This window comes from Diprion similis, chromosome 1, assembly GCF_021155765.1.
Source record: "Diprion similis isolate iyDipSimi1 chromosome 1, iyDipSimi1.1, whole genome shotgun sequence".
NCBI classification, from domain to species: domain Eukaryota; kingdom Metazoa; phylum Arthropoda; class Insecta; order Hymenoptera; family Diprionidae; genus Diprion; species Diprion similis.
The window spans coordinates 5217033-5228881 of NC_060105.1; the positions used below are offsets into that span (position 1 = coordinate 5217033).

Consider the following 11849-nt stretch of genomic DNA (forward strand, 5'->3'; position numbering starts at 1 on the left):
CGAAGGCCAAAAGGCGACTCTACCAATTATGACGTCAGGTTACCTGGTATATTTTACTCTGTCAAACAATTTTCTTCGCCTATAGAATCGAATAATCCATCCCATAAAATCCAATTGTTGAAAACAAAGGTAGTGAGACATATTGATGTCGAGGTAATATTGTCTTGAGTGCTGGGAGAGTTAATCTTGTAAATTTAGTCAAACAATATTGCTAATTCTTGAGGATGTGGTATCTTCAAAATTATCAAAGAAGTTATCTTTGTCCTAGGCTCGGCTGTCTAAATTCACAAAAAATCTCTCCTGACTATTTAAAAATCAACTACGTAATTGGGTTGTGTCATATTATACCAGCTTTATACCATATAATTCTCCAACCGTTCAGTGGAACAAGTAAGGATACACCCCCCCTTGGAGAGCCAAAGTTTCGATGGGTTCTCACTCAATGAAATTGTCATTATGGCGCAATTGCTAACTTTGAAACTTTATTGCTAACCATGATTATATTTGATTTCTACAATAAGTAATACAAAGAAATAAGAAATGGGTATTAAACAATTGTCTACGACGATAATATGCTCAACGTTCAACATGATTTTCTTTCACTAAACTATGAAAGTTGTTAGCATTCTATTAATTCCGTTATTCTCCAAGATTTTACATCAAATTAACCAACGAGAATAGCGGCTGTAACGGAATGCAGATAACATATTAATTAAAATTACATGAATCGCTACAAACGTATAATATACTGGTAAGCCATAGCATTTCCAAATTGAGGCTGGTAAAACGCGACACAAACCAAGAAAATTATCTACAGCTGTGATGATACGGAAGAAAATTTGCTGGTATTATATAACGAACTGATTTTTTCATTTCCCCCAGTTAGATAAGTCTTCCTTGTAATAAATGATGGTATTCTTCGTTACCTTGTTCTCTTTCTCATCTTTCTACACGTTTTACACATTGCACGCCGCTGCACAAGACTACATATATGCCTTACAGCTTTGAAGATAAATTAAATATAAAATAATGAAAATGAAAAATTCACAGAGAAAAGAATTTTTAACGAAAGAAAAAGGAAAAGAATCACAACACCGCTAGATTCAAACCTTTTGAACAATTTTTTAGAAAAATTCAGTTGACAGCAAGTGATAACCGGACAAAAGGCAAACGACTCTACGGATCTGTTTATGATCGCGTATATAATACATACATCGATTTCGCGCCTATAACGTAATATTTAACAAAGCAGCATCCGCGAACGAAGTGTAAATAATTATTCAAAAACGTAAATTCAAACAATATTTAATGAGTAATAATGCTCGTTATATTCTTGTGAGATTGGACATAAACACACAGTACTACTTATACTTCATTGCATTATTTATGAATCAATCATCTAATATACTTAATAATTATTAGACTAATATTAACCTAGAATTGTGATCACCCATCAACGTCAGTCATCATCTAAATAACATTCCCTTTCAATATAGAAACAAATCGCTACGTGTTAATTTTTGTAGTTTCGATCGGTTCATTAACTAAGATATTTTGGACTGACTGACTGACTGCACCAGGAATTCCGCCTCTACTTAAAATACATACAAGGAATTCTTTTTTTTTTCTTTTACAAATTTTGCCTTTAAGTAAATTAATAAACATAATATAGAATAATAATGATAAATCGTAATAACCATAAAGATAATAATAGGTAATAGTAGTAGTAAGCTGGCAGCAGTTAATAACCAGATATTTTCTCGTATTAAATTCACACTAGATGACAACCTCTGACATGGCACTATCATCTAAATTTGAATTTGTTCTTTTGTCTTCCATTCATTCCACAATGTGCAATCAGCTGCCAGATAATTTATATCTCGTTTTCTCCGTGTTTTATATTTTTTCTTTTGTTTGTTTATATAGTTATATAACCATTTTCCCAATGACTACACACTAAATAGTTCAAATTTTTTGCACTTTTTCACCAACAACAACTGGATTGTTACGCCGAATCTCTTGGGCACCCATTTCTCTGTAATCGAATTTGCAGTCGTGCTTGTCACTGTATCGATGCACGGAGCAAAACAGTCCTCCACAGCGGCACTCAAATCCTGTAAGACATTGCAAGTTAGTAGATACCTGCTATTACGATCGAGGGTAAAGATATGGCAAATGAAACTATAAGTGTGAGGACAGAAATTTATATTGAAACAAATTACATTCATATGCTCACAGGTAAGCTTTGAACAATGTTCTTTAATAATTAACGCTTGATGTTTTCTAAAATTATTTACCAATTTCATTAGTGATGCAAGACAAAAAATTATGTATGCGACAAACTAAACAAAAATATTTTGTGTTCAAAGAGTGGACTGCTGAAGATTTTTTTCACTATACATGTACATCCAAGTAAAGTCGTATCTGATCTTCGTTCAAGCGGCTAAGAAATAAGGTTGGTTCCAGCAACCTCGATCTAATCACAGCGGCGCATGGAGAAGATACGTCGCGTGTTATTGAATAGGCGTAAGTTAAACGCTAGGACTGTCAACCTTATTCCTGATCAGCTAAAATTAGGGGGGTCAGACCAGGCATTATTCGGATAGACACGTATACGAGTGAATTTTTCCGATTGAATTTCGACATTTCAGAACTTAGTTTAAGGTGAAACTAAACTTGAATTTGTCGAGCTCTCATTTTGTTCGATGAAAAATGGCACTTGATAGTTGACAAATATTAAAAATAATGATTGAGCCGAATTTGTTTTTCATGATTATTATTCTTTTTCTTTCATTTCATAATTTACGAAAAAATACTTTTGTCAAAGTATCAATTGTGAAGTGAAGTGAAGTTTCAATTGATACTTACCGGTCAGGCCCACTTTCTTGCGACAAACAGCACAACGATTTTTCTTCTTTTTGGATTCTTTGTCACTCTCCTTGCCATCAAAACTATCATCAGCATCCCCACTACTGACCGAACCTTCCGCAGCCCCACTACTTGCACCAGCTTCTCCTTCCTGATCTTCTCTGCTCACCTGGTCATACAAAAAATGAATCTTACTACTGGATGCACATTTAACATTAATTGATGGTATATGCTACTCAAAGAAATCACAAATAAAACTCAAGAATGAAAGTTAGAAAAAAAATAAATAAAAAAAATAACGTGTCACCTGGCTAGTACAAACTGAAAGAATGTAAACTTTGTAAAGCATCAAGTATTTCCTTCCTTAGCAAATAATGTTCTGTCATTCTCAATCACAGAGCTATTGAAAAAAAAAAAAATGTGAAACACCGAGTTGAGGAGTTACGTGAACATGGAAGTTTGTCTGTTGTTAATGAACTGTTATTATTATATATTTAATTAGAAGGTTACTGAACTAACAAATAGAAATTATGAATACTTTTGGTGACCATTTTAGAAATTTGAATTTTACTGGGGACAGGGGTCGGGAAGAGTGGGAGGTAGATGTTTGAGAATTCTTTATAAAAAATGATGTGATAAACGTGAATAAAAACTAACATGCACTAAGAAAATTTGTGGGATCACAAGTTTTGTAGGCTAAATACAAGTCGGAAAACAAAGATTCAAAGCCATCTTGATAAATTCGATAGTCAATGTACAAAGAACATTTTGGGATTAAAAACAATGATGCTACATTAAAAAGATAAGTAATAAGAAACTTAGGTTGGATTTTGTGACTTGCACTTTTACGACAGGCGATAAGTGATGCACAATGTAAGATGTATTATAAAAGAAATTCAAAATATACATAAAACATTAGTGAACTTCAAACAGCGATCCCAAGTTCTGTTAAATGAATCATATCAACGTTTATTCAGTACCTGGTCACCGTCTGTCGAGGTGCCAAGCCCGGAGGCCATAATCTACTAAAATTTGTCACTGCCAAAAAATGTTTTTGGTGTATCCATGGCAACGACATTAACCATGGCCATTAACACAAGCGAGCTTAATATCTAACTTACCTCCTTCGGACTGGGCAGGTCATTTGTAGGCTGAGGAATCGTGGGAATGGTTGGTTGGGCGGTCGTCCCCGTTGACGCAGGACTCGCGAATCCGGTCTGCAACGTACCAGCGTTACTGGAAGCGGTTTGTGAGGTTGGTGAGGAGGTTGGTGGAGATGCAGCGGAGACTGGTGGCTGTTGTTTCTTCTTAAGGTTTTCTTTGTAGCACAAAGAGCAGAGACCGTCGGTAGCAGGAGATCCATAGAACCCACAGCCGCTACGGCACAAGGCTTGCATGGGATTGGATTCTCGTTCCATATTTGACACTTCTTTTGTTACTTTAATACGGAGTACTTTTTTTTTTTCTTCTACTCCTTTACCCCTTTTCTATTTCTTTTATTATACAATCCTAAGTAAGTTTCTTTGCGTTGAGCCGGTAATATCGACGAGTTACTGCCTGTCAGATAACAAGAATTGCTAATAGTTCCTCGTCGCAGCCGACTCACTTTTTTTCTTTCCTCCGTTCCACGACACGGTGTTTATCGTCACCACGAACTTCTCTGTAACAATGATAGGCCAGTAAGTATGAGTTAATAAAAGGCTGTCCATGTGCGTGCGTGGTTAGAAATATGATCACCAGAACCCCTCCGTTTAGTCACAAAAACCATGATGCAAAGTAAAAGAAAAACCCGACGTCAACCACGAATTGGCAAGAATATTACGAGGAAACAAGAAATCTGACAGAACAAAAAAAAAGAAAAAAAAACTTAAGAAAATAAATAAGTACAAACAATTTCTTTTTTCAAATCCTTCGATAATTAATGACACTCACTTCACGAGAAGCAAAGTTATTGCGACGAATCCACAACATGGAGTAACCAGTGGAAAATCTTTTGGGCATTTGGACGTAGTATTTTAATATATTGCACCACCCGCGCACCACACCAGGTCAAAGCAGCACAGCGCGATTATACGTTTAGTCGTTTAGACGACGTACTTAACTTTGTTAATAGACGAGACAAGAATACAAAACACTATGTAAGTAAACCTATCTGTCGTTTTACTTGTTTCAATTGCATACTGCGTAACTATTTCGACGTTCGATACAAGAGAGAGAATTTAATCTAACCGAACCCACAAGGACGGAACAACGATAACGACGGGCGAATGTTTTCATCATGGCGAAGCAGGCAGGCAAGCAGCGAACGTAGCAAACCAGCGAACGGCGAGGAGGGCCGAAGGAGGGGGGCGGGAAGGAGGAGGAGTCGCGACGTCGGACCGAGAGGGGCGGGTCAAGGGGAGGGAAGCGGGGGCCCTTGGTCACCGCCGGATGGAATTGGGAGCGAAGAACTTTACTATGGACTCTGTAGAGCCCGCAGAGGCGCGGTGGCGCGGACACTAACTCCCAAGGCGAATGGAAGAGTAAAAAGCTGAGAGCGATGATCCCCCCTCCCCGCCCTTATTCTACACGAGTTTCTCAACACCGTACCAAAACGGTGGCGCGTTATTTTGCGCGCCCCTCACCGTCGGGTCATGGAGAGAGCGACGAGCGACGACTGCGCGCGTCAAAGCTGTTGTAAGTGCGATGATTCGGTTATATAACGTGACATGTAGTAAATGATTGAGTAGCAGAAGACAGTTGATTCTTTAGGTTGCCTGTTTTAATATTGATGCAACATATCGTCGTCGTGCTTTGTCTTTTACCGATCAGCATCACTCTGTTATAAATACGCTCGTATATTTGCACGACGCAATCCAGTCTGGAGATGTTTGAAATGTGCTGCGGGGTGAAGCGCTTGATCCAAATTGAAAAACAAGGTTAAGAACATGTTATGCGTAGATTAACCTTGCGTATGTAGTATATGTATAAACGAAGGTGAAGCAGCTGAGAGAAATTGGCAGGTGCCCTGAAAATACGGTACTGCTTGATTAAGGACCAGCTTCAGACCGTCGTGTAGCCGTGGATTTAATAGTACGTAGAAGAGAAGGAGAGAGAGGGAAAGCGAGATAGAGGACAAAGATGAGGATTGCTGGTGTTGCTCGGTATCACTCTTCAACCCTGCGTAAACATAATTCTTTTATTATTACTATTGTTATTACTAAGCACTAAAAAAGTAAAATAAATCACAGCCACGAAATGTTGAACATTTGAATTTTCTTTTCAAGACTGGATTATGTCAAATGAACGAAAAAATCAAGATCCAAGATAAACGGTTTATTCACGTGTCGAGTAAGGCACAATAACATCAATAAAATTTAATAAACGTTGACTGAAGAAGCGAAGACGTTGCGTACAAAAGAAATGAAACAGTATTAACTTCGTAACATGCGGTAAATTGTCGAGGACACCCAATTTGCTGACTGACATGAAATTACATTAGTGCATAAAAGTGAACGTGACGTTACGTTATTACAAGTGAGGAAAAAAAATGTGTAAAATTTTGTAAGAACCTATTCATCGCCAGCCGAGTTATCGTTTTTGCTTTCTTTCGTTTATTCAGTATAATTTTCGATTAGAGACCCGACGTTGTTTGGCACGAATTCACGTGAATAGATATCATGGATAGGGGGGTGCATGCGTCCAAAGATCATAGGTTTAAAACGCGGAGGAGACGCGAAACGCTGGGGGACAAACGGAGACTGAGAATTAACGCAATATAGAGAGAATAAAGAGCGCCGACGGGCGATGCGATACGAATGGCCGATCCGCGCAGGCGCCGTGAGCCAATACCAAATTACTCCACCACCCCCCTCCACATAGCGGGTTCGTAATTTCGTATCGCGCGTCGCTCGGAACATCGCGAGCGAGTGAGAAGCTGGAATACTGCGTATTCGCTAGTCACTGCTGACGTAGTTCGTGCTCACACGTCTTGACTGCTGCAGGACACTTTACACGCCGATCAACGTGTATAATAACAATCACACGCAATTTGAATGGCCATAATATGTGTATTAATAAATAGGAAGAAGACGGTGGTGATAATTGAGGCGTGAGATGCTGCCCAAAATCAAATTCATTCTGATAATTGTTAATTCGTATATATAATAATGTCACAATAACATGCAATACTATAATATTATAGTTTCGAAGAAACTGGCTATCTCTATCATTGGCTCATAACTTGACGATGAACATTGGCGATTTCGGTATATGTGCGCACTTTCTATCCCATCGAAATTATTGCACAAATTGCAACACGACTGAATGAGCACTGATTTTACATAATAGGCACGGTAATTAACGGGACGTTCGTATATTAATGGGTACGCAATATATATTTTTTCTTCAACTCTTATTTCTACTCTCCATTTCGTCAAGACTTTGGCAATAATTATAATATACGTATTCACTAGATACCATTGGAAGAGTTGATTAAATATTACACTACGAGTACATCAATTACTTATATTTCAGCCGTAATATTACAGGGAGTATTTGCTCTTGGTCTATGCAACTTGGCCAGGTGGATTTTTCTCATTAGTTTCCAACGGTTTAGCAAGCAGCAGAACTTGACCTCTCGGCAGGCCGACAGATAGAAATGATTTTCATAATCGTTAACTATCGAAAGAAGACAAATAATGAAAGGAAACTTGGTAAAATTTAAACCTAACACTAATATTTTTATTTCTTCGGGTAAAAGAAATGCGGTTGAAAACGGACATCGTACAAAAACAAGAAACGCAAAATCAATTTTTAAACTTGGCGCAAGTAAGGAATTGAATCGAAAACGGAATGCTGTATACTTTTACGCATGTTACAATCTAGCGGGTCACATGGATTGAAACAAGACGTGGGAGGATATCTTCTGCAAACTATGTCATCTTTGTTCCAAGTTTTGGTAGTCATCCAAAATTCTGGTCGTTGACTACCTGGTTTTTGTTCGAAGCGTATTTTTACAAAACTTCCTAGTAGCAGCTGTTGCGAGTTCAGTGTCACGTTGCCTCGGTGAAACAGATCGCAAGATAGATTAATAAAACGTATTTACGCATACATACACGTGTACTTACACTATTTTGATATTTTCAAGAATATCCGCGGACAACAAGTTGTTGCAATCTACATGGAATGTTATTGCCCTCGGTGAGAGTGTAATAAAAACAACATTGGTGAAAGAAAACTGAATCGCAGTAATATTTATTTCCGATTAAACGATGATACGGTTTCTTGGAAAATAGAAAATATGTGAAAAACATTGGAAAAAAAAACGGACGAATTTTTTACTGTATAGAATAAAAAAAATCTATCTATAGACTTGCACACGCGGTGTATATTCGTCGTGTAGCCGCCACGCTTCTACACGAGGAATAATAATTTTTCTACCAAGTAAACGAATCAATGAGCTGTGTTTTATCTATAGTAAAAAACAAACCTCAACAGTAATTCGCTGCACTTTCTTTACACGCTGCACGCATCGACTGCAGATCTCACGTTTTACTGTTCACCGTATTATTATAGGACTGGTCAAAACGTGAATTGAGCAAAATGCGTAAATTTATACCGCTCGTGTGAATCTTAATATGAGAATTAATTAAGAAAATGGAAATTTTCGTCGTTACGTAATTTAACAAACGAGGCTTGCTACTGTGTATTTTAATTGGGATCTACGTATTTCGATGTATAATAATTTACAGCTAACAATAATCGAGAATCCCAGCTGTCTGCACACTGATGACTTAGAAAAGTTCACCAGGAAATTAACGCACATTTTTCGCCGAGGGATGACATTTTCGTAAAAATTTTACAAGATAAAGACCGTCGAGGACACAGATGCACTACTCGGCTCCACTCCAAGCATGACAGCAACATTGGATATCATGAATGTTGACGACGACATTGAATGATTTGCAAAGTTCGAAAATAGCGTTCAGACAAAAATGGCGTTGCACAGGCACAAGTCTTTTGTGTTTGCAATTCCAGCGCAGGTTGTTGTACGAACTCGTCCCAATCCTTTGTCATTGTATACACTCAAGCGTCGTCATTGGCGGCTACATTCAAGTATCTATTCTTTACGCGTAAACTCCCAAGGCTTTTAATCTTACGCTATTACCTACTACTACCTCGTAGAAGTATCTCATAGTCAGCTGGTATAGAATATAATTGACTCATACTAAACTAAAAGTTAGAGCGTATCACTGGCACATAACAATGACGTACGAATATTTTCCACCTAGATAATTGTATAAAAATCTTCTTTGGATTTCCAATTAAATCCAACTTGACGGTTAAATGCGAGCTTTAATCTATAGTTGCGTCATGAGTGCGAAGAATTATTCATCATACTTTAAACTTTAAGAAACGGTGGTCGCGGAAAATGTAGTAAGACTCATTTCCTCGTTCTCGTCCTCCTTGTTTAGAATTTTACACCGCCCATACAGTACGATACTGCGATATTTTACACAGTGCAAAAGAGGATCTGATTCATTGACTGAAGAAAGCTTTATCTCCTATTAGTTATTTCAAGACAGCTGAGAAATATTGAGAAACTTCCGAGAAAGGTAAGTAGAATTTATAAAGAACCACCAAACTTTTGATTCTAGGAAAAAATGACTCAACAATATATTTTATAGAAAGATTTGAATCTTCGTAAACTTATTATTTGCCACAATTAAAAAATGAGCGATGCTGTCGCTGACACGCGACATGATAACAAAATGCGATGGTAAGCTTTTCGAACGAAATCTCTTCGGTTATTAATTAAAATTTTTCGACAGACACAATGTAGATTGTATTTTACACATGAAAATGCTACTTTGAAATGGGGGAATAATCGAAGAAGCAGCTTGGCGGTTATCAATGTATAATGTAAAACTTCAAAATTGCTGACTTGCGATACATTTTTAAATTCAAGTTAGTCCTGATGCATACCGGATCATCGATAATAGAATAATTCAGCTGAGCCGGCTTGAAAGGTGAATTTCAAAGTGATTGATGAGACGTAGAAATACGTCTATACTTGGAATTAATTCGAATTAATTTGAACTACGTATCAGCTGAGAAACGCTTAATTTACATAGTACACATGTATACAATGTATGCATCGTAAGATAAAATGTATCGATGATGGAACAACAGGTTAAAAAACGTGGGACGTCTAACGAAGCAGGTGTATACGGCGAGACGAGTGAGTGTCTATGGACGATAGTCGTCGCATGTGTATGGAAGCATCGTCCTTGGCAAAGTCGAACCGACCAAGAAACTCGTGAACCTCTGCTGATTCAACCTAGAGTTTATTATACCTACACGATTACTTTTACCGTCGAAGGTCTATTCCGCTTATTTTTAATAAAGAAACAACAGCGACAATTATACCCGGGGGGGGGGGGGGGGGGGGTAAATAAAAATAATCAGCACGACCTTGTGAATTCGGGTAATAAATATGAGACAAAGAAACAGAATTTCTTCTGTCATTAAACTCTGCCACGAGCAAAGTTTCGAGAAACGCAGTGCTGCTGCTACTGCTTCGTGATAGAGGGAGAATGAAAGAATAAAGGAAAAATGACAAGAAGTGTAAAAGAAAATTTCTCCACCGCGTAACGGAGAATTTCAACGATATCAAAGTTGACGTGCATAAGCTTGTTGAAATGAATTTATCACTATCGTTATTTGAGCGGTGAGGTACCTCGGAGCCGAGTGATATCGTTATTTAAGAAACGAAAAAAAAATTTTAAATAATAATAATCGTAATAATGGTAATAATAATTTCGACGAAGGAAACCTCACAGGTGTGGCGAGTCTGTCTCTTACGGCTCTTAATATACTCGTGCGGCGGTCATTACAGTTATAAAAACTACACATCCGTCATTCGCAGATCGTGTAAAATGTTCTAAACACTGACTCGCTTCATTGTCTTACGGTTATCAACGCGTTATGCCGTTTCTTTTTCGAAATCATATCGATACGTGTGATTTTTTAATTTATTTCACTTTCGACGCCATGCCTGTAACATGCAAGAGATCCGTTTCCACCTTTGATTGTGAGAAAGCAGAGTTGCACTCGAGCACATTGTGCGTTCGCTCGCCCGTCGCGTGTACGTATTCATATACATACATACGGGTGCGTATCGTGCTTGTGCTTGTTCTCCTCTCTCTCTCTCTCTCGCTCTCGCTCTCTTTCTCTCCGCGTACGTAAACGCGTGTTTGCGTTCATTTGCGTTCGAATCATCGGCAGTAACATCACACACACGCGTGTAGAAACACGTAGGCGTAATTCTCTCATACGGCAATACTAATCCGATATTACGTCGGTTCTTTGTTACCTGTGTATTTCGTGCCTGGTCGAACTCTTGGCTTCGACTGGTTTTTGTTTTCTACTAGCTTTACTTCAAGTGCGACGAGGCGGGGATCAATTTTTACCCGTAAAAAGGAAAGGCTGAGGACAAGGTGTAATTTTGAAATCTCTAACATAGCTTTCGTCTACCTACGTCTACCACACACCTATAGATTTTGCCTCGTGTCGTAAAAATAGTACGCTAAAGAGGGGTACAAGAATCAGCTATTGCAACACTTACTGAAGGCTGCTGTGGCGTAGCAGGGCGCAATATGTCAGCTGACTTGACGTGTGGCCGATTGAAATCCTGCGACGTTATCCCACATATTCTTAATAAAAACTCGTCATATCCCCTCGATAACTCGCGCCGCAGATATTTTTCCTTATTTTCTTTACAATACAGCGAAGCACTCAATCCACACAGGCACTAAAAATTGTCCTCCGGTCAATTGGTTAGGTCAACTTATTACTCCAACTCCCAGGCTAGGGAAAATCTCAGTCTTGGTCCTAGCCGTCGGGTACCTCGGTTACTGACCAACACCTTCGCTCAGAAGCAGAGGAACAATACTGCTGATGACTGGTGTAAAGTTAGAACTCCTGTCTTCCCCTCCCGC

The 11849-nt window shown here is 38.4% G+C and overlaps 1 protein-coding gene across 2 annotated transcripts; it reads right to left on the reverse strand.

The window, feature by feature from the left end:
- Positions 1–1289: 1289 nt before the first annotated feature.
- Positions 1290–11849, reverse strand: LOC124415599 (AN1-type zinc finger protein 5). Of its 2 annotated transcripts, none has more exons than XM_046896450.1 (4): positions 11477–11849; positions 3990–4528; positions 2869–3037; positions 1290–2114 (listed from the first exon to the last, which is right to left on the reverse strand). In XM_046896450.1, the coding sequence occupies exons 2-4, from the start codon at positions 4284–4286 to the stop codon at positions 1966–1968; spliced, it is 615 nt and encodes a 204-aa protein (XP_046752406.1). In that variant the 5' UTR covers positions 4287–4528; positions 11477–11849; the 3' UTR covers positions 1290–1965. The 2 variants fall into 2 exon arrangements, with proteins under 2 accessions (XP_046752406.1, XP_046752414.1); XM_046896458.1 differs by lacking the exon at positions 11477–11849 and adding an exon at positions 4801–5266.